Here is a 24,306-nt window from a genome sequence, read left to right as displayed (position 1 = left end):
TCTGTGCTGCCAGTGCAGAACTCGATGTGGGGCTTGTACCCACAAAACTGTGAGAGCATGACTTGAGCTGAAATCAAGAATCAGACTCTCTACTGACTGAGCCACACAGGCGCCCACTGAATTCTACCTCTGAAACCAATATTGCACTATATACTAACTAAAATTTGAATTAAAAAAAAATTGAAAGTAAAAACTGTAAAAAAAGGAAAAAAAAAAAAAAAAGATCCCATCCTTGCCTGTTCTAGGAGCCTGCCTAGCTCATATGAACACAGTTTAGTATCTTAGCCTCCTGCTTCAGATTAGCAAAGCACTCCAGAGGAAGATTGGCTTCAGTTTTTTAGGCTCAGCACTCTGGGTTCCCATCCTTCCCTGTGAATAGTGTTCTTTACTATACCATTAGCTCTTTGATATTTTAATTTTTTTTTCAACGTTTATTTATTTTTGGGACAGAGAGAGACAGAGCATGAACGGGGGAGGGGCAGAGAGAGAGAGACACACAGAATCGGAAACAGGCTCCAGGCTCCGAGCCATCAGCCCAGAGCCTGACGCGGGGCTCGAACTCACGGACCGCGAGATCGTGACCTGGCTGAAGTTGGACGCTTAACCGACTGCGCCACCCAGGCGCCCCAGCTCTTTGATATTTTAAAGAATTAAAAAAAATACATTTTTAAAATTTTGTGTTACTCTATCAATTATCCTTGGTGAGACTGTTATTCCAAATGATCAGCTGCCCATAGCTTGAAGAACAGTCTTCATTTTTCACAATGAACTAAAACTGACTGATTCCCAGCACCAAGATGATTGATCAATCATCTGGAGAAGTCCTGAAAGTTAAATTGCACTGCACTGCAACTTAATGATATTTAATCTTATAGTTTTTCTAATTAGTCAAGCAAGCACAAAAGGAAAATTCTAACGTATCTTTGCAAGACAGAAAGAGAATAAAAGGAAAAAAAATAAGGATAGATAACAGCTATTTGAAAGAAAGGTCGAACATTCAAGGACCAATTTCTACTCTGTGCCAATTATGTGGAAGGTAGTAAATGAACGAGATTTTGCTATTTTAAGTAACTTTTTACTGCAATGAGAATAGTACTAGAGGTTTCCTAAGATAAATGTTTAGGTAAAACACTTTTTCAAAGTTAAGGTCACCAAATAAAGTTAATAATAGAATTGAATAAAAGATCATATTTAATGAAAATAAAGAAAATACTTTCTAAATTATTAAGTTGTGAATACTCATTTTTAACCACCCGAACCTATTCTGATCTTGGTTCCCTGAGCAATATATTCCCCTGATACTGGTTAGAATGACCAAAAAAAAAAAAAAAATGTCCTTTTGCTAAAAACATGGATATATTAATTGTTGTGACAAAGAGAAAAAGGTGAACATAATTTATGCATGTAAGAAAAGCCTACATGGCTTGAATGCTTCAGTTTTACAGATATAATATCCAAATTAAATCAGTCAACTTACACAGTTCTTCTCTATCAAGAGATTGTGCACCACCTCCGAATAAGCCTTTAAAGAATCCCCTGTTTGGTGCTTCAGGTGTTTCTACAGGAGTGAAGAGTTCGCCCAACATCTCCTTTAAAATCAAAACAAATTGTAATTGGTAAAGTTACAGGGAGACTAAACTATAATTCACAAAACCATCACTGCAAATTCTTCAACTTAAGCTTATAACATTACCTGTTGAGATTCAGAAACAATTAATGAGCATATTTCAAGCGATCAGATCTAGTACATACTGACTTAATCAAACAGTTAAGACTAAATTGACTAAAATGAACTTGCTGTTTGTTACTTTGTCTAGATTATTTTCATCACACTTCAAGCAAAGATGATATTCCTGCTTAAACTGTAAGAGGATTCCAATCTTTATGACAACACTATCCCTTAATTCTTAATATCAAGAATTGATAACTGGATTAATAATTAGGTCTTCCTACATTAGAAAGAAGAAAAGCTACTAGTAAGATGAGAAGTTTAGTGTAATGATGATACATGATTTTGGAATTATCACTTTCAGCTGAGTCAGAAAATTAATAACTTAGAAAGACACATCAACTTCTGTTTTCATAAATATAGCCCAGGAAAAGAATTATGCCAACATACACCTGGAACTCCAGAATTCTGGTAGGGAGATTGAAAGGCTTCTTTCTGCCTTGTCTGAAATTACTGTCACTACTCTTCAGAGCACAGAAATGGTACAACTACCTCAGGAGACAAGAAATGTTGCTGACATACTAATGATTTTGTAGATAAATAGAGAGGGAAGAGGAAGTTCTATAAAAGAAGGAAAGCAGCGACATTATAAGGCAGCTCCGGGAAGCTTTAGAAGCAAAATAAAATTATAGTGAACTTTGGAGGCTGCACTTCTGCCCACTGATGAGAAGTAGCTATGATAAAAAAAGACAAGTACATTATTGGTTCCAGGTAGGAATTCTGCTGTATCTGATTTTACATTATTATAGTTGAAAATGAAGTATGTATTTTTTGATTTCCTTAGGGCTGGGCTAAGAAAGTTAACGATGAATGTCCAAAGACTTTACTTTTAAACATATTCATATTAATATTGTCTCTCCAACCAGATTATAAACGGAAGAGAGAATTGTTAACACTATATAACACAGTTTCACCTACAATGCTGAAGTGGATTGAAACCTATACATTTTAGTTTTCTTTCCTCCAAATTTCTACAAAGTGGAGTAAAACTGGAATGTAAAATTTCCTTTAGTCAATAAAACAAACTTGTTAAAACTCACTGTAGAAACTGATAATGATTATTTAATTCAAATTTATATTAGATGATATAACAAAGGTGATTTCCAATCATTTTTATACTGTGCTATACAGATTCCCATTTAAACTATATTTATTAAATTGATACAACAAGAAATGGCAAACAGCTACCATTTGTGTGTCTTTTATGCTAAATCAAGAGTAATATGACATATAATGAGTGACAGTATAAAGATATGCATTTTAAAGTTTATTTTAAAATTATGGTTTAGAATTCTGAATTTATTTGGTGCTTAATAAGCTTACAATTTGATAAATATAAGGTAAGAAATATTAAAAAAAAACAGATTATAGCTATAAATGAAGAGTCACTTATAGTGGAGAAATGACTGTTTGGAACCAGTATAAACTTTGGAACCACATAGACTTGGGTTTGATTCTCATCTCTGCCTTTTACTCACAGAGGAATCTTATGCAAATCAATCTCTCAAAGAACTGGTTTCCTCAACTTTAAAAAGAAAAGATAATAACACTTACCCTCAGGAATGTTATCAAGATTAAAGATAATGAACAACATATAAAGGGCCAAGAGTAGACACTCAATGATATAAACACTAAAATTAGAGAAAAAACTCCTTTCACACAATTAAAGATGAAACAAATTATAAAATACAGAAATTACTTATCAAGAGATCAACAATATGAATAGATTATCTTTAAAGGAAGGTTAATAGGGATTTCTTAGAGTCTGCAGTCTCAGTATTAAGATTTGGGGAGAAACACTGATATTAAAAAAGTATATATTACAAAACTATTAAATAGTATCTGTAGATTTTTTGCTTGTGTTTAAATAAGGATTTTACTGGGGAAGCTGGATGGTTCAGTCGGTTGAACTTCTGACTCTTGATTTTGGCTTAGGTCAGGTCATGATCTCAGTTTTGTGAGTTCAAGGCCCCTTGTCAGTCTCCATGCTGACCCTGCAGAGGCTGCTTGAGATTCTCTCTGTTTCTCTCTCTCTCTGCTCCTCCCCTGCTCATGTTCTGTCTCTCTCAAAATAAATAAATGAACTTAAAAACAATTATTAAAAAAAGTAAGGATTTACCTATGATTAAATTTACTATTTAGAATGATTAATTTTAATTTCTAGTGATGCTGGTGAAATCTAAATTAGGTTTGTATTTCTTATGATATCTTTCTACATCTAGTAACAGTAAATTAACTATTGTTAGATTCATTCATAATAGTGTTATCAACAGTTCACTTTTTTTTTATTGTGGAGTTGTATTCTACTGTATGGATATACTATAATTTGATTTTTCATTCATCTGTTGATGGACACTTGGGTAGTTTCTGGTTTTTTGGGTAGTACAAATAAAATAACTATGAATATAATTTCCTTTTCTCTTGAGTTAAAAAACTAAGAGTAGAATGGCTGGGTCTTTGGTTTATGAATGTTTAACTTTTTAAGAAACTTCTGTCTTCCAAAGTGGGTGTACTGAAGCAGTGTAGACCTTTTACATCCTTGTGAGAACGTGGCATGGTATTCTTTTTACAGCCTTTCTAGTAAGTGTTTAATGGTGTCTCATTGCGGTTATAATTTGCAGTTCTGTAAGGCCTAAGAATATTGAACATCTTTTCATGGTGAAGCATCTGTTCAAATACTTTGCCCATGTTTTTATTGGGTTGTTTTATCTACTTTCTGAGGACTTTTACAGAATCTTTTACATATTCTGGATTTAAGTCCCTTATGGATATATGTTTTGTCAAGGCTTTCTTCCAGCTTGTGGCTTATCTTTCTATTTCTGAAATGTCATGGAAGAGCAGAAGTTTTACATTTTGTTGAAGTTGTCAATTTGTTCTTTTATGGGCAGTGAGTCTGGTGTTGTAGCTAAGAAATCTTTGCCTAACCCATGTTAACAAAAATCTTCTCTTATATTCCTTCTAAAAGTTGTATAGTTTTAGGATTTACATGTAAGTCTATGATTCATTTTGAATCAAATGCTGTATATATTGTGAGGCATGAATTAAAGTTCTTTTTTTTTATTTTAATTTCCAATTTTTCCAGCATAATTTGTTGGAAAGGCACTCCTTTCTCAGGTGTATTGCCTTCATCAAAAATCAATTGTCCATATATATGAGGGTTTATTTCTGAACTCTATATTGTTACATTGATCCACTTATCTAATTTGATGTCAGTATCATGTTCTTTTTATCATCGTAGCATTATAACTCCTAAAACCAGGTGGTGTGAGTCCTTCAACTTTATTCTTTTTCAGAGTTGTTTTGCTTATTCTAGGTCCCATGAATCTCTATAGGAATTTTAGAATAAACTTATCAATTCTTATCAAAAAAATCCTACTGGTATTTTGTTTGAGATTGCCTCAATATAGATCAATTTTGGGAAAACTGGTATTTTAACAATATTGAATTTTCTGACCTATGAACAAAGTACATATTTCAATTTATTCATGTCATTAAAAATTTCTTTCAGTGTTTTGTGATCTTCAATGTACAGGTCTTTGATATTTTTTGTCAGATTTATCCCAGTGTAGTTCATATTTTTTGTTGCTATTATAGATGGTGCTTTTTAAATGTCAATTTCCCAATGCCCATTGCTAGTATAGAATTTTTTTTTTTTTTTTGCATATTGATCTCATACCCTGCATCCCTGTCAAATGCACTCATTATTTCTATTAGGCTTTTGGATAGATTTCCTAGATAGATGATCATGTCATCTATGAGTAACAGCAGGCTTACTTTTCCTTTCCAACTGAGATGCCTTTTTCTGGCCTGAATGCACTGGCTAGAACCTTAAATACAACAATGAATAGAAGTTTTGAGAGTGAGCATCCTTTTCTAGCGCCTGATTTTAAGAAAAAATAATTCAGTATCTCATCACTAAATATGTTAGCTGCAGATTTTCCCTAGATGTCCTTTAAGCTCCCTTTTATTCCTTCTTTGCTGACGTTTTTCTTCTTTTAATTAAGACATGGATGTTGGATTTTGTCAATTGCTGCTAGCTTACTAATATGATGAAATTACACTGATTGATTTACAAATGTTAGAGACAATTTTACATTCCTGGGATAAATCCCACTTGGTCATGATGAATTATGACCAGAATTATCCTTCGAAATACTGTTGGATTCAATTTGTTAAAATTTTGTTTAGAATTTTTAAACCTGTATTTGTGAAGTATATTGGTCTATATAGAATTTTCTTGTAATGTATATCTATTTTTCATATCATGTTAATTGTAGCTTCTAGAATGAGTATGGAAGGATTTTTCCACTTTGAGTTTTGAGTTTTGTGTAGAACTGGTATTTTTTCCTCCTAAAAATGTTGACAGAAATCACTAGTGAAGCCATCTGGGCCTGCAATTTTCTTCTCAATTATTCCAATAGATATTCTTCAGGTTATCTATTTTTGGTTTTTTTTTAGTGATCTTTGGTAATTTGTGTCTCTCCAGGAATTTGTCCGTTTCATCTAAGTTTTTGAGTTAATTGGCATAAAGTTGTTCATAATATTTATTACCCATTTTAATATTTGTAGAATATAGTAATGCCACTTCTCTCATTCTTGACACTGGTAATTTGTAACTTCTCTCTTAATAATCGACTGGCCTGAGATCAATTTTATTGATTTTAGAGATCAAGCTTTAGTTTTATTGATGTTTTTCTACTGTTTCCTTGTTTCTATTTCTGTTTACTATTTTCCACTTGGATATTTATTATTTTCTTTCTTGTGCTTACTTTGGGTTTAAGTTGCTTTTCCTTTCCAGTTTCTTATAGCGGAAACTGAGGTCACTGATTTGATGAGTTTTTTGTTGTTGTTGTTTTTTGTTTTTTGTTTTTTAATATAAGTGGTTTAGTGCTACAAATTTGTCAAGTTTAAACACTCAGTTGCTTTGGGGCACCTGGGTGGCTCAGTCGATTAAGTGTGTGACTTCGGCTCAGGTCATGATCTCATGGTTTGTGGGTTTGAGCCCGGCGTCGGGCTCTGTGCTGACCGCTTGCTCAAAGCCTGGAGGTTGCTTCGGATTCTGTGTCTCCGTCTCTCTCTTCCCCTCCCCTGCTCGCACGCTTACTCTGTCTCTCAAAAATAAATAAATGTAAAAAAAAAAAAAAAAAATTAAACACTCAGTTGTTTTTTCTACTGCTATGTTTTCAAGTTACTTAATCTTTTCTTCTGCATTGTCTAACCTGTTGTTAATCCCAACCAGTATATTTTTCATCTCAAAAACCACAGTTTTCATCTCTAGAAGATTGATTTTGGTCTTCTGTACCTTCCATGTTTCCACTTAACTTTTTGAATATGTGAAATATTATAACTGGTTTGATGCCCTTCTGTACTAATTCTAATGTTTGTGTCAGTTCTGGTTTGGTTTCTTTTAAAGATCGATTCTTCTCATTATGGATATTTTCTTATTGATTTGACTGGATGCCAGACCTTTTGATTTTTATCTTGTTAAGTACTAGATATCTTTCATTTCTCTAAGTCATCTTCAGCTTCATTCTGGGATACTAGGAAACATTTCAATCCTTTTGGGTTTTCCTTTTATGATTTGTTAGGCAGGTCTCAAGCAGTGATTATTTTAAGGCTAATTATTCTTCAAATAATGAGCCTGGACTGTCCTGAGTACTCTACTTAATTGTTCACTGAAGTAGTCTGAATATAATGGCCATCTAAAATATCAGGTTCTCTTCGTTTTTCTTTATTTATTTTTGGGACAGAGAGAGACCGAGCATGAACGGGGAGGGGCAGAGAGAGAGGGAGACACAGAATCGGAAACAGGCTCCAGGCTCCAGGCTCTGAGCCATCAGCCCAGAGCCTGACGCGGGGCTCGAACTCACGGAGCGCGAGATCGTGACCTGGCTGAAGTCGGACGCTTAACCGACTGCGCCACCCAGGCGCCCCTAAAATATCAGGTTCTAATCCTAGGGGCACTGCGGTGGCTGAGTAGGTTAAGTGTCTGACTTCGGGTCAGGTCAAGATCTCTCGGTTTGTGAGCTCAAGCCCCATGTTGGGCTCTGTCCTGACAACTCAGAACCTGAAGCCTGTTTCAAATTCTGTGTGTGTGTCTCTTTCTGCCCCTCACCTGCTAGCACGCTATGTCTCTCTCTCTCTCTCAAAAAATAAACATTAAACAAAATTAAAAAAATAAAAGAGTCCGACACTCAAAAGAAAAATGACCCTCTCTACACCTTGATGTTGGCTTAGTGAAAATTATTTCAGATTTCTGACTTCCCAAAGTGTGAGAGAATAAATTTATGTTGTTTTTGGCCACCAAGTTTGTGGTGATTTGTTATAGCAGCTCCGGGAAACTAACACATTCATGAATTATAAACTTTTATAGCTTGGCTGTTGAGAACGGGCACTTGTTTCTGGTCCTGGGACCAGGCACAATTCCCTCTAATTCTCCCCTCCTTTCAGATGGTTCTTTCCCAGGCCGGAGAGTTTATCCATGTGCATGTGCTCGATAATACTCTACTGAGTACTCTCAGTGGACCAGGGTTCTCTCTATATACAGCTCTCTCCTCTCTGGTACTGTCTTCTAAGAACTCTTAACTTACTTGGTCTTCCCAGACTCTTGGTTCTGTCTCCTCTACATGGGAAGTTGTTCAGACTCCGCCTCAGTACCTTCCCTCTATGCCATGCTCTGAAACCTCTATCAAGGCATTAAAGCTGGGTTACTTCTTTGTTTCTTGTTTCTCGGGGATTACTTTCCTTCACTGCTTAATACCCAGGATTGTGAAAACTGTTGTTTCGTGTTTACGTCTGCTCTTTTTGGGTGGGTTTAGGCAGGAGGGTTATTACTCTGGTCCCTATTATTCCCTGTGGGCTGGAAACTCCATTAATGTTTGTAGGCATCTTCTTTATTTTTTTGGTTAAAGCAAAATGAATGCACAATGTATTAGGGCATTCTGGAAACCAAGGATTAGTGTTTATAAAGTTCATGGTATTTAAATCAGACTTTTACCAAAGCATTATTTTTAAGCACTGAAAACACAGAAGTAAATAAAATGTCAATAATGTCCAAAGAGAACATTCTATCACAAACTGCTTAGAGTTCATTTTTTTTTCATTTATATCATGAAGGCAGACAGCAGATAGTTATTAAAATAAATTGAGTGTACTACTAAATGACCATTTCATTAAAAAGTAAATGGGTAAAGTTTACTGCAGCTGTTACTGATTTTTACTGAAATAAAACACTGACCAAAGAACAGATTTGATTCCCAAAAAGTGATGAAGTTTAAAATTTTGAATAGTTGAATTAAGGCCACACTTCAGATGAAAATGAATTAGGAATATATTCAATTGTCCATTGAATTAATATTGTACTTAATACTGTAACAATTTTACTAGTGAAAGAAAACTAAAGAAAAATTTTACCTTTCCCAGAAAAAGCAAAAGTTTAGTTCAGAAACCGAGGAATCTTTGTAAAAACAACTCCACCCAAATGTAAATGGAAATTTATATCTAAAATGTCATATATGTAATTCTATTTCACTCTCAAGGTTTATAATATCATTAGAAGGACATTTCCAGGACAGTCTAGCTTACTGAAAAATACTAACATCTAACAGCACCAACTCTTTATCAAGCACGATGCTAAGCCCTTTATGTGCACTCTCTTCTTTAATTCACCCCATATTCTTTGTAATCCTATTAAAAATTTTTTTTGATGTTTTATTTATTTTTGAGACAGAGCGAGACAGAGCATGAGCCCCTAGGGGAGGGGCAGAGAGAGAGGGAGGCACAGAATCCGAAGCAGGCTTCAGGCTCTGACCTGTCAGCACAGAGCCCGACATGGGGCTTGAACTCACAAACCGCGAGATCATGACCTGAGCCGAAGTCACACGCTTCACCAACTGAGCCATCCAGGCGCCCCTGTAATACTATTTTTAAAGATGATGAGGCTTAGAGGCAGTAAGTAACCTGTCCAAGGTCATATAATTGTGTAATTATTATCAAGAATGGGACTTAAATTCAGTCTTGACTCTAAAGCTCATATTCGAAAAAAGCCACAAATTTAAATTTACAAATAAATAAAACAGGGCTAATTAATTGTAAAATCTTACATTATAAAGTTCCCTTAAAAAGAAAAGTTCCCTTATATAAGGGTTTCCTCTAAATATCAAATAATATTTTAGCTCAGTATTTCAATAGCATTTTTATTCTAAAATGTGAAACTAGATGGATCATTTTTAAAAATGTTTATTTTGAGAGAGTGCACCCATGAGCGTGCACAAATAGGGGAGGGACAGACAGAGAGGGAGAGAGAGAATCCCAAAAAAGGCTCTGTGCTGTCAGTGCAGAGCCAGATGTGGGGCTCGGTCTCATGAACAACGACGTCATGACCTGAGCTGAAATCACAAGTTGGACACTTAACCATCTAAGCCCCCCAGGCGCCTCTAGACTGGTCATTTCTAATATACAGTTGACCCCTGAACAGTGTGAAGGATCAACTGCCAACTGCCACGTACAGTCAAAAATCCACATATAACTTTTGAATCCCCCAAAACTTTGCTAATAGTGTACTGTGGACCAGAAGCTTTACTGACAACATCAACAGTGGGTTAGCACATATTTTACGTATTATATTACATACTATATCCTTAGACTGAAGTAAGCTAGAGGAAAGAAAATGTTAAAACCATGAGGCAAAGAAAATACATTTGCACTACTATACTGTATTTATAGAAAAAATCTGTGTATTTAAGTGGACCTGTGTGGTTCAAACACACCTTGTTCAAGGGTCAACTGTATATGCAAGCACATAAGGCACTTGAATATTAAAACAAGAAACCGTTTTGTATTTAAACAATGTCAGATCAACCAAAATATTCAGAGAAAAACTATAAAACCTTATTTTTTCTTTTACGTATATATATCCTCGTGAATAGAGTATATAAGAAGGGATGACACGATTAGCCATAAAATAGACATAATTATTTTCACATTAACCTACTTCCTTCAAAAAGATTTTCCTGTGTGTATAATAGATATTTATTATACGTGGAGAGTGTGTATAAAATGTATATAACATTTCATATTTCTTTGCCATCACTGGAGAGAAAAAATACGGATCAATGAGAGAAGTCCCTCTTGTAACAAGAGTCCCATGAAGATGAAGATACTTTATAACAAGTCTCAAAGCATATGGTCTGAAAGTCAGGCTTTGAATTTTCCTATGCAGGTTCATTTGTATACTCCTGAGAGTGTAAGAGATGAACAAAAATAAGGGACCTTACAGAGTATTTCACCTCTGAAGAGATTGTAGCAATATTTTTGTTATTTACCTGAAGATTTTCACAGGTCTCTTGACTGTAAGTCAGTCTCTGGATCTCTGTAGGTGAAACAAGATATAATGCTTGTCCATTGTTGGTGAAGCAGAATGTTCTGGCTATCCGCATGTTGGTGAGGGGCAAGTAATACACATCCAGTAGAGGTCTTAAACTAGGCAAACTTGAGAAAAATATTGAAAAGTCATTAATAAGAAACAAGGTAGGTTTTGGAAAACAGTATGGAGGGTCCTCAAAAGGTTAAACTAGAACTACCTTATGATCCAGCAACTGCACAACTGGGTATTTACCCAAAGAATAGGAGAACACCAATTCAAAGGGATACATGCACCCCTATGTTTACAGTAGCATTATTTACAGCAGCAAGATATGGAGGCGGCCCAAGTGTCTATTGACTGATGAATGGAATAAAGAAGATCCACATCTTCTTCCATATATTCTACACACACACACACACGCAAATATTATTCAGCCATAAAAAAGAATCAAGACTTGTCATTTGCAAGGACATGGACAGAACTAGAGAGTACAATGATAAGTGAAATAAGTCAGAGAAAGACAAATACCATATGATTTCACTCTCGTGTGGAATTTAAGAAACAAAACAAACAAGCAATAGGAAAAAATAAGAATGAGAGAGACCAATCAAGAAACAGACTCTTAATTACAGAGAACAAACTGATGGTTACCAGATGGGAGTGGGGTCAGGGGAAGGGTGAAATAGGTGACCGTGATGAAGAAGTACACTAGTCATGAGGAGTAAGTATCAGGTAACGTATGGAAGTGTTGAACTACCAGCGTGCACACCTGAAACTAACAGAACACTGTACGTTCACTAACTGGAATTCAAAAAAATAACAGACTAGGTTTTCGACTTGAACAGAGTATTATAGAAGACAAAAATGGCAGGATCCTGCAAACCTGATGATTTAGTATACTTGAGAGGGAGATAAAATTGATTTGTATTCCTCATAAAGTTGTTCACAATTAAGTGAATAACAATAAATTCTCAGTGTATAACACCGTAAACAAAAGCGTTTCATTTCAATGGAATATAACTCTGTAATGTTATGTTTTAAGGGTGTATATGCTCTATTTGTGTTTTAGGAAAATGCGTAACTCACCTAAAAGTCATAATATGTCCGTTGGCGCAGAAACAGGCAAGGCAGATACTGTTATTCAATGCTACGATGTCTCCACGAAGCACAAACGAGGTCTCTGTAATGTTTTGCTTGTAAGCGCAGTTCTGAGATGGCAGTGAGATGACTTTTGCTTGCTTTTCAGAACATATCACTGCGTACTGGTTTTCACAAATTTCCTGAGAAGAGGAGGGGGATACGGAGACAGGCCGTCGTTTCTTTGATTTCTCCTTTTCATCTTTTTCTTCAGGAACATTGTGTTCTCTCCAGGATTCATATGCAGGTGATACTAAGCAGCCTGTGGTATCCAGGAATGCCATTCTCAGGATCGCTCCTTTCAACCTCAATATAGTACCTAAAATACGTAAGTAACAACTACTTGAATCGCCACAGCAAATGTATTTACTCCAACTCTGACACACAGGAGACACTCAAAAACACACAGAATGGACATTAGACTGGAATTGTACACCGGCTTCCCGAAGGGATTCAATCTTCAAGCATGCAGCTGAATCTGGAAAATGATATCAGAACTACATGCCCCGAACAGACACACGGTATGTCTGGAGCTATGTCTTCTCTCCTGTCTGGCAAGTGTACTACCAACAAGTGTGAGAGCAGGTAGGTGACACCTAGAGCTGCATTACTATGGCAGACACTGTGGCTACAAAGTCCTTGAAATGCGGCCTGTCCACACGGTGGCACACTCTGAGAATCAAACACACACGTGCCGGTTCTGAAGACTTAGTACAAGAAAAGTTAAAAGTAAAATACCTTAACAACTTAAAAATACTGATTACACGTTGAAATGATAGCATTTTGGATACATTAGGCTAAATAAAGTGTTATGAAAATTAATTTCATTTTTTAAACGTTTTTAATATGACTACTAGAGTACTTAAAATTCTTTAAGTGGTTTCTCTTTCCAGGTTTTCTTCCTATACAGATATTTGTTGTTTACTAATAAGAAACAAGATTAGTAAGAAGATTATCATTACGGAACCTTTTCTAGCAGTGAAGCATATAGAATATACTCAAATATTTATTGAGTTGAATGAGTAAATCAAACTATTTCTTTGGTATTTTACAAATTATCATTAAAATCAAAATTATATTTTAAATTTCAAGTAATGTTAAAGTCCACTATATAAACAAGGGATACACTAATGAGCTCAATCTTGTTTTTTTCTATCTAAATCAGCATAAGTTAGTAATAAAAACCAGGTTTCTCGGTTATTTCCAGGTCTTTCAGATTCCACATACATTTGATGAAATTCAATCTCATTTTCAACATATGAAGATCATAAATATTTTCTTCTTAAAATTTGCTATTAAGTCAGCTTTTCCTAATAGTTCAAAGGAGAAAAATAAGCTATTTTAAGAGTTCACATTTAGAGATTAAAATAGCCAACTGTATGATGTTTTAGAAAATGCTTTTTGCTTTTTCTCCTAACTACGGTACCATCCTTTTGCTTACAGAACACAGTATTTTAAGGTATCCTACAATGCATTACAAGAACAGGTTTTTTTGTTTTGTTTTGTTTTTTCATTTTCTTACATAGTAATCATTATAGACATGATTCTAGACTTAAGGGGGAAAAAAAAAAAGCAGCAAGACCAGAATGGCTGTATAAATACATGATTTTCTGGAACTTTATTCCATGTATTCTGTCGCTAAAAACACAAGACTAAATTTCTCCACTTAGAATTCTTAGATCAATCCCCAAACGAAGAACAAGGGCTTCTACTAAAAGTCCGATCTTTAACGTAAGGACAGCGTGAAAGCATACGTACCACTTGGAGACACAATGACTGGCTGAAGAAGTCTTTGCTCTCCTCCGGGTGGAAGGTTCAGTGCAATGACCAGCACTGTTCCCAGAGTAGTACCAACCCATAAACATGGGGAAGGAGATGAATCTGCCTTTCGAGTAAAAGTTTCACAGAAATGAAGAGCAGAGATGGCTTCTCGGGATTCTTTATCAATGCTGGTTACGCTAGAACTCCGTGATCGGCTGAAGGAATTATCTTTTATATCTGAAATGATTTAAAATGTTGTGAGATTGTCCAAGTTATAAAGTATCCTATTTTTTTATTTGGTATAAATTTGGCCAAAGAGTTAATCTGCAAAAAGACAAAACCTATCGCATGTTTTAATTAATTTAATTAATATTTAATTAATTATTTAATTAGTCTCTTTTAATTAAAAAGAAAAACAATTCACTTCTATGCTAATAATTATTTTCCTTTGCTGAAATATAAAATACAAACAGATAAATTCACACTTCTTAGAAGCGAGCTGGGTGCAGTCCGGTGAATTTGTGGATGTGTGATCTGTACGGGTTTTGGTGCTGTGCTTTGTTGGTATCCTGGTTGTTTTTCGAATCTTGGCCCTTACCAGCACCATCTTTTCTCTTGATGCTGTTTCTTCCTTTGGTGATACAGTGTCATGGTTTGGCACAACTAGAAAAGCATGGTTACTTTCAACTATTTATAATCGAAATTATAAATCCTGTTCTAGGGAGCAACGCTTAAGATGCGTTTCATTTTGGTTACTCCCTTTCACTTTACCTACATACGTCTGGTGGGATGCCAAGTCCTAAGTTATTTTACCCCAGTGTTGTTCCCTTCTTTCCATTACCAATCGACTTCCATCACCCTTCATTCAGGCTTTCATTACCATTCATAGACTACCGCACAATTCCCAAGTAGTCTCCCCACCCTCACTCTGTCACTGCTCTAACATAACTCAATTGAGTTTTACAAGGTACAGCCATAATTCTATCACTTCTATTTAAAAACTCTTCGGTGGCTCCTCTTTATTTGAGCATGCTTAATATTTTACTCAGGTTTTTAAGACTCTCCACAAAATATTTCCAACTCTCCTTGGTGGCCCTATCTTCCAATGCTACCCTGCTTTCAGAACCTTGAGAGAACAAAATGAGTCATTCGTTGTTCTCCAGACCTAGCGTGCACTCACCTACTTTAGACTTTTGCTTGTGATTTCTTTCTGACTGGTTCCTGTGCCTCACTCTTTTCTCTACCTATCAAGATCGTGCTTATTTGCTATCTCAGGTACTGTCATCTTCATGAAGTTTATCTTGACCCCGAAAATTGTATATGGTTTTTCTCTTTTTTGAATCTCGATAGCTTTTTCTCTCCCATGGCACTAAGAGTACATTTGTTCTGTAGTTCTTTTGGGCTTGTCTTAGGCCTCACTCTCAAGTGACTCTGAGCTTCTTGAGTACAGGTGCTGTGTCATTTTGATGCCCTGTAGGATTTAGCATAGTGTCTGGCATATACTAATATCCAACAAATACTTGCTGAAGACAGATCTGTAGGTGAAAGTATCTAAAATGGTATGTGCTGGTGCAACAACTTTGGGATATTAAAACTTCTAGTACTTTCTACTGTTCATATTTAATAAATATTTCCTCCAATCACATAGTTTCAGTGCTATCATGAAAGAAATGACTTCATATGTCATGAAAAATGAAAACACATTCAAGTCTTTTAAAATGTATTTTATTAAATAAAAAACGTATAAATGAATCCTAACTGTACCTCCTCTAAAAGCGTTTGTAATCAAATTTAGATTCATACATTGACAATATCTCCCCAAATGATAATTATATACAACAGAATTTTGATTATCACTGGCCTCTGAAAATAATAAAGCTACTAGTTATGGCAACAGGATGGGCAATCTCTAACTATAGTTCCTAAACATGTCTCTTTGACCTGTATACCCTGTTTGACACAGTAAAAAAGAACTACTTCCTGTAAATGTAACAACTTTCCATAAGCAAAAGCTCATTACTGGATGAGTGTGGTAATGCTAAATATATAAATTGATTCCAAATGTTAACTCTGAAGTTTTCAAAGTTATTTTAGTAAAATAATAGAAATTTAATTATTTTATTTAAATTTTAAGTGACTGCTACATCCAATGTGGGGCCCAGACTTGTAACTCTGAGATCAAGAGTCCCATGCTCTACCAACTGAGCCAGCCAGGTGCCCCAAATAGTAGAAAATTTAAATTTAGTAGATGGCTGATAGATATTAAAGAGGACACTTGTGATGAGCACTGGGTGTTGAATTTAAGTGATGAATCTGAATTCTCCTGAAATCAATATTGCACTGTGTGTTAACTAAAATTTAAATAAAAATCAATCAATAAATAAAATATTTAATGAAACATACACATGCAAGGTGATTGGACATATATTTTCAGTTGTGACCTAGTGTAAAGACAGAAATCCATAAAAATTTGATAATATAAGAAAATCTAATATAAATATACATTTGATAAGAAAATTTGATAATATAAATTTCATTATAAATTAATCTGTGTAAAATTTCTTACTGTTATCCACTGTTAAAATTACAATAGGTGATTCACAACATATCTATACTTCAAATGTTAATTACAGGACAAATAAACAGTGTTTTAATTTAATGGAATAATTTAACTATATAAAATTCATAAGCTACAACTGCATTTGTATTATGACTTCTCTATAAAAATTAGATCACCAAAGAAACTCTGAAAATGAACTGAATCAGAATCAATATTTAACTTACAAAATCCTTTTTTTCAAGGTTATTTATTTTGAGAGAGAGAAGAGTGCACGGGCACAAGAAAGAGTGGGGGAGGGGCAGACAGAGGAGAGAGAGGGAGGGAGAGGGAGAGGGAGAGGGAGAGGGAGAGGGGGAGAGAGAGAGAGAGAGAGAGAGAGAGAGAGAGAGAGAGAGAGAGAGAGAGAATGAATCCCAAGCAGGCCACACATGGTCAGTTCAGAGTCAATACTGGGCTCCAATTCACGAAGTGCAAGATCTTGACCTGAGCCGAAATCAAGAGTTGGATGCTTAACCTACTGAGCCCTCCAGGCATCCCTGAACTTATAAAATTCTATATGCCCAGAACTGTTTGAAAACCAGTTAGAATTTTTAGCAGTTCATGAATTATAATTTATACTATTGTTAAATCACATGTTGTCGATCTTTGTGGCTTGAATCTTAGAAATTGGGCAAGCTAAACAAACGGAATAGAAATTTTATTAAGAGCAGAAATGAAAATAGCTATCGCTAAGCAAGGCCTACCATAGGATACATACTCTCATTAACACTTTACATTTATCATTCTATTGAATCCACTTAACAACTGTGAAAAGTTTTATGACCACAATATAACAAATAATAAAACAGACACTTAGGTTAAATAACTTTCCCAGGATGACAAAGCTAATTAGTAGGAGTCAGGACTTGAGTCATGTCCAAGTCCAAAACTTTCTTAGGCAACTACATATAAACAAGGGATTAGTCATACCACCAATATACAAAGGGTGGGTTTGGATTATTATTGAGAATTAAAGTTCAGTCTTTAAATACAAAAAATATATTTGAACATGGGGTGTTTCTGGGAGATCTAAACTCAGATAATATTTGTCATTAATGCCATCCAACTGTAGGTGTTATAAGCATGTCACAAAATCATTGCTTTCATGTTACTCTGGATGCTTAGAACATTCTACCCATGTATATTCCCCTCTCCTTCCCACATAGAGCTTTATGTAATATTTTATTCCCTCCGTCAAAACATAATGCCAAGAGATGAGTTTGGTCAGGGTAAATTCTAGGACATAAAACTAATTCACATCGAGGTATAAAAGTCTAATTTTTCCCCCCCTCTGGTGGTTGACACTTGAAAAGTAACATCAGAGGTCTAACAATATCACCCATGGTTCCTGAGACTGGGCCATAGACTATAGGACGGTGAAGATATAGTACAAGTGCAATGTTGCACAATTTCCTTATAAGCCAAAGTGAATTCTAGTCACAGAAGGTTCCAGAGCTGCAGGAATAGTCCCAACAGCTTCAGCTGCTTTGGGAACATCTGACAGTTTGAGCCTATCAATAGAGTTGTTGTTCCCCATTGACTCCCCAGCCAATATTAAACAATAACCAGCTAAGAATCTCTAAAAATAGTTTAGCAGCACAATGACACGAAGGGAAATTACTTAGGCAGCACAGAGACTGTTCCAAGGTATGTAGCAATCAGTTATTGGTTTAGGGCAGTGAAATACATGGGTATGTAAGCTAAAACATGAACTTCATAAAGATGATCTATAAATAAGTATGGAGTATACCTGCTGATTACATTACTTACATAATTTATAAGTGTGAATATTCTTTTTAAAAATAATTATGCTCTTTTTATGAATTTTAAAAGTACTTCTACATATGTCGTCTCATATTTTTAAGATACTAGAAGAGACAAAAACATTTTAACTCACAGTATTTAGTGTTAATGAAATTACGGGCCTCTTAGAGAGTCTGATGAAAACTCTGCCTCTCAGATACACTTGGTTTCAAATTACATCTGTCATTTATATAGTGAAGGGAACTATTCCCTTCTCAAAACATGTTATCCTACACTCTAGAATTAATTCTGGTTCCCTTAATATCAGTGTTAGTACAGGATTCTACGAAACTGTTTTTCCTTATGTTCAGGAATGGAACCTTGTACTCTGACAACGGAAGATATTATGCCTTCTCACTAATAATCACATGCTCTCTATCAGTACAACTGAGATAAGACTATGACGTGGAAATGCTAAAATTAGAATGGTGAAATGGGCCAATATCTAAGTTTGTATTACTTAAAAAGACAGTCAAGGAATCTAAGGAATAAATAGTGAAAAGATAATGGGTGTGAGCAAATGCAAGGGAGGAAATCTAGTTATTTCTATGACAAAGATGGGTGAAATCATCTTCAGCCAGTCTACTTTTTATTAAAAATAATTGCAATTTCTGAAATTAAAAAAAAGGTGAGTTATTTAAAAATAAATGTTGCAAGTTTATTTTTATTTTTATTGGAATGTCATTTGTCCCTATTCTGTGATATCAGGGAGCTGTTTTTGAGCTGGTATAAAGCAAAAGGAAAGTGTGAATGAATTCATTCTGTTTACCTAGTGCATTAGTTGTAAAGAAAGTGCTATAGAAAAAGGAATACTTCCCAATTTATTATCACCAAAAGTAATAATGATTCTTGATACGAGAAATTCAATGTAATACAGAAAACTAATTTACTGTGAAAATGTTGTAAGTTTATAAAGTTCAAATAAGTTTTAAGATAGTTAAATGGGACATAATAACTTTTAATAGAACTTAATCTGAAATTGCACAAATTTCAATCTTATACTAAATTTTGTTTAGAATAAAGTACGAGAACTGAGAAAATATATTATTTTGGTTTGCTTGAAATTATAATATTTTATAATTTACAGATGACATTCTAGAGACTATTAATCCTTAAACTTCTTACTCCTTTTAAACTTGATTTCTGATAAAAATCTAGTCTATCATAATTTTAAATCTTCTGATTTCCTGGTCTTCCCCTTGAAGGGAGTTTAACTACTATGGATTTTATTCATTTATTTATTTTACTTACCTAAGTCAGGCTTTAGGTCAGTAGGCAAGCTTAACTTCCTTGACATCTTTGCTGAAAAATAAAACGCATTTTTAAAGTTCTGAAGAGTATATGATTCATATTTATTAATACCAACTGCTCTTCCAGATAGAAGTGAATACTTTTATTACTACATCTAGATGCTAAGATAATTAAAATATGATTAATAATATTATGGGTGGAAAGTAAATCTTATTTTCAATTTTTTAAGAAGTTTGTACTTACTTGGTACACTATCTTTGTGTGCGTGAAGCTCTTACTTCAAGAAAGCTTTTTAAATTCTAACTGTTAATTATTTCTCAGGCTCACAGGAAAGGGTTAGGCTTTTCTAAGAGAAGCAAAGTCATTTCTTAGTAGGAAGATGCAGATAAGGACAACAGAGGCAGAAGACTGAGTTTGGGTAATCGATATAATAAAACCTTTCCAGCTCATCTTCACAGCCACTGAGCTCATTATTTTTTAAGTTAATCTTTAGAACATAGGACAACCTCTATCTAAGATTAAATTTAAGTGTTTGACTACATCATAAAACTATCTGGGTTCACCTATTCTGGATATACATTAACACCGCTATTTACATGTCAGTGAAAGACGAAAGTCATGCTCAATCTAAAATTATGGTATTTACAAAAATATAAACTCTGTATGTCAATTTCTAATTTAGCATCAGAATAATAAAAAAGCCTGTTATAAACTTACTGGAATTCACTTTCCATCCTCAAAGTCAGTTATTGCCTTAATCTAGGAAGTGACTTAAAGTTAGGAGTTCTTTATATCTATTGTGTTAGTGGCAATGCATGCATAACAGAATAGTGCTTCCTATGTAAAATACTGAAAAAGCACTTGTTAATACATGAATGCATATATTGGGTTAAATTTTGGGCCGTTAAGAGATACTTAAAGCACAGACCCTGCTAGTCCATAAGGGCGCCATGTAAACAAAGAGAAATCCAGTCATAGTATATAACTTCCACATCTAAAAAAATGACAAATCCAGTATTAGGCAAGAGGCATTAGGCAAACTGGGAAGGGGTGGGGGAAATCAAGTTTTCATTTCCAAGTTTCATTAATCATCATCTTTTAAAAAATAAAAATGAGTCAAATATAAAATCAGTCCTATCCCATTTTCACCCAGATGTAATCAATGTCAGTTAAAAGATAAAATGTACTACAAAACTAGCCAGTGAAACCTACAGTTAGTTGATTTTATATAAATGGTTGCTGTTGTATTTAATATCCAATTCCCGAAAATTAGAAGATATTATACTCCCAAAACCGTCTTCTAGAATATAGTATTAATACTTTCAAAAGAATTCAAAGGTTTTCACCAAATATCATAGGTACAATGTACATAGACTGACAAATAACATCTGTATAATATACATGTTATCTGAAGTATTCAAAAAATCAGTCTGGTAGAGTATAAAGATATGACTCGGATGATGCCGATGCCTCTCTAGACTCCACTACTCTACTCTGACCCAGTTATTCTTTCAGGCCAGTGCTTATCCAAAACTTGAATGTACACACCAATCACCTGGCAAACTTATTAAATCAGATTTTGATTCTGTACTCTTGGACTAGGGCCTGAGATCTTACACTTCCAGCAAGTTCCCAGGAAATGCCAATGCTTCTGGTCTATGAACCACACTTTGAGGAACCAGATCCCTAGACCAAAAGAAACTTCAGGAGAGGAACCAAAACTAATTGAGCAAACCCAGTATGCATATGTATATGTTAGTTCACTGTAAACATTCCCAGGACAAGCTTCAATACTTAGTTTGTAAAATGTAGTGGTTAGGACTTGATTAGGCATCAGATCAAACCTGAGATGGAAGCCACTTCATCCAACTACCAAGTGTGTGTGACCTTAGGCCGATTACTTTGCCTCTCTAAACCTGAAATTTCCTCATCTGTTAAAAAAGGATAGATAATAATGCCAATTTCATAGCTGTAAAGATTATACAAGATGATGTAAGCAAAGCGCTGTGCGTGACACCTGACACACAATACGGATTTGATAAATGCTAGTTATTAATAATAAACAAATGCAATGATTTCTAAATAAATTGTAAAATGCTATCCTAATGGGCTACTAATATACTTGTAAACTACCCAACATTCCTTTAGTCTAATTCTGTGATAATGTTCCGAGTAACTAAAACAACAAAATGGAAACAAAAAAACCAAACCAAAACAAACAAACAAAAAAAAACACTTTAGGACATAAGTATGGAACAGTAATGCATCACTGAAGTTCAACATCTTTTAAGTTTGTTTCAAAAACTAAATTCAATATATAGCTAAGCATAACAAAGATACGTGACTTGAATAATTTATACGCTATATCATTCATCCTCATTAAATTAAAATGTATTAAGTAACTATTTTGTCAATTAGAAATGTATCTGTTGAAGTTTTCACTCAATAACCATATACATATTTCTGCCAAAAAATTTCACTAGTATGAAATTTCTTTCTGAATTTCTTAAGTGTATGTTTTCAATCTCCCTCAGGATTTTCTACTAGAAATCCTTTTATATAAAATTCTCAAATATTTAAAAAACTTAAGTTACTCTTTCCCATAAAATACAGTATTTTTTTGTCTAGCATTAATTTATCATGTAAAAACAAAATCTCTGAATATAACTAACCAACTTTCAAATAAATCTTCCATTGGTCTAACTTTGACATTTTATTGAGGTTAGAACCACACAATAATGACAAGGCAGCTTTTTTTTTTTTTACTGGAGTAACTTCACTATAAATGTCACAAAATGATTTAATTATAGTGTCTAATATTTCCTCCTAAAACACTTTGCAACTGGAGACCCACAACCTGACCACAAACTCAATCATAGTTTTCAAAGACAGATATTTAAGCCACACTACTGTAACATTTTGATACAATTTTAAGCAAGCCCCTTGAACAAACAACTTGAAATAACAAATGTTAAAAGATTAACTTTGCTATTTTGTTAATTCCACTTACCAATTAATACTATAAAAAAAAAGATACAGAACTAATAATTGTAATGAATAGAGAAACATTTTTGTTACAGGTAAGAGGTGGGAACAAGGGCCGAGGGATACTTACTTATTAACCTATTAAATATTTATTGGGCACATGCCAGCTATGTGCCAGAAGGCAGGGATTTCCTGCCCTCCAAGAGTTCACAGTCCATTCGAGGTATGAAATAAGTCCAGTGCAATGTAGCAAGTATTAAGAGAAGCAAGCACAAGGTGCTAACTAGAGTACATTGAATTTATAACTATCTTATTACTCTGGAATACTTATCTAAGACCATAGGATATGAGGATAAAGCCAGCAAGGAGTAGACTTTGTACATTTTCACAAAACTATTTGTTCCCCACCTTTTTGTTGGCAGTATTTTTCTTTTTATGTAAAATTTACATACAAATGAATAGATCTTAAATATATATTGAGTTTTGACAATGTACACACCTACATAACTCAAATCCTTAACAAGATATAGAAATTCATCATGATCCAAGAAAGACCGTGCATATTCTTCCCAATCAATTCCTGTCCTTGTCCCTAGAAATAACCTTTGCTCTGATATGTTTTCCCCACCACTGATCAGTTTTGCCTATTCTAGAATTTCATATGCATGATATCATGGCATAAACTCTCGTGTAAGTCATCTTTCACTTGGGACAATGTTTTTTATCTTTCCCCAAAATATTCTATTATTATTTTTTAAAACATGGAAGCTTCACAAATTTGTGTGTCATCCCTGTGCAGGGGCCGTGCTTATCTTCTCTGTGTCACTCCAATTTTAGTAACATGTGGTGCTAAAGTGAGCACCTTCCCAAAATATTTTAAAGGTTACATTCTTTCTTCCATGTTTATAATTAGAATTTTTAGATGAAAAAGTCTCAATTAATAGATTCACAGGCATTATCAGATTAATCTCTTCTAACTGTCCCCCTATACACACGGATCTAATTTTTTAAGGTCTGAATTATGTGTTCTTTACAGAAATTTTGGAAAATATACAAACAGAAAAATAAGGCCATCATGAATTCCCATAATCAAGAGACAAAATTTTCCGTATTTCCTGCCACTTAGTATAAATTTTTATTTAGTATACAAATCTGTATCTTGCTTTTTTACTCACTATTAAAAAAAGCATTTCCTTACATCAGTTGTTAGTATATTTTAATGGTTGCATATTGACTTATATGAACACTTACTCAACAATAAGGTATTTTCCAATACATACGGCAACAAAAAATGTACGAAAATATTTGCACATATTTTGATTATTTCCTTAGAAGAGAGTTCCATAAAGGACAATCATTTCTACTACAACTGTCCCCACATCCCAAGGTCTTCTAAAGTATGTCTTTAAGTAGCAGCTTTTTTTTAAGTTTAAAAGAAAGGCATATAAACATAATCTTTTACAAACTTGTTAAAAAAAACATGAATCAGAGAAAATCCCAATTCACAACTCTACCTCCTCAAAACTCAAGTTGCTCCATTTTCTTACAGCTTTGCATGTAGCTACATAGCTAAGAAATCTAAAGCCAGATTATCGCCTACCTTTTAATGTAACTTGTCTATCTTTTGGCAAGGGGAAGAGCAAAAGGAGGGGGAAGGGGATTTAAATCTTCAGCATT

General features: G+C 34.3%; 1 protein-coding gene and 1 non-coding gene across 4 annotated transcripts in view; both read right to left on the bottom strand.

Moving 5' to 3' along the window:
• The window catches only part of STXBP5 (syntaxin binding protein 5), a 174,423-nt gene that overhangs the window by 21,612 nt on the left and 128,505 nt on the right, over positions 1–24,306 (bottom strand). For all 3 annotated transcript variants that reach the window (XM_047858198.1, XM_047858199.1, XM_047858200.1), the window contains 5 exons: positions 19,645–19,695; positions 13,989–14,228; positions 12,180–12,549; positions 11,053–11,218; positions 1,478–1,589 (listed from right to left, as the gene is read on the bottom strand). In XM_047858198.1, the coding sequence (XP_047714154.1) occupies positions 1,478–1,589; positions 11,053–11,218; positions 12,180–12,549; positions 13,989–14,228; positions 19,645–19,695 (939 nt within the window). The remainder of the gene's footprint in view (positions 1–1,477; positions 1,590–11,052; positions 11,219–12,179; positions 12,550–13,988; positions 14,229–19,644; positions 19,696–24,306) is intronic.
• Positions 23,384–23,491, bottom strand: LOC125166882 (U6 spliceosomal RNA). The gene has a single exon (XR_007152590.1). It is a non-coding gene; the product is annotated as a U6 spliceosomal RNA (small nuclear RNA).

The sequence above is a fragment of the Prionailurus viverrinus genome, chromosome B2, assembly GCF_022837055.1.
Source record: "Prionailurus viverrinus isolate Anna chromosome B2, UM_Priviv_1.0, whole genome shotgun sequence".
NCBI classification, from domain to species: Eukaryota; Metazoa; Chordata; class Mammalia; order Carnivora; family Felidae; genus Prionailurus; species Prionailurus viverrinus.
Note: the sequence above shows the minus strand (reverse complement) of the source record. Positions and strands in the feature narration are given on the sequence as shown.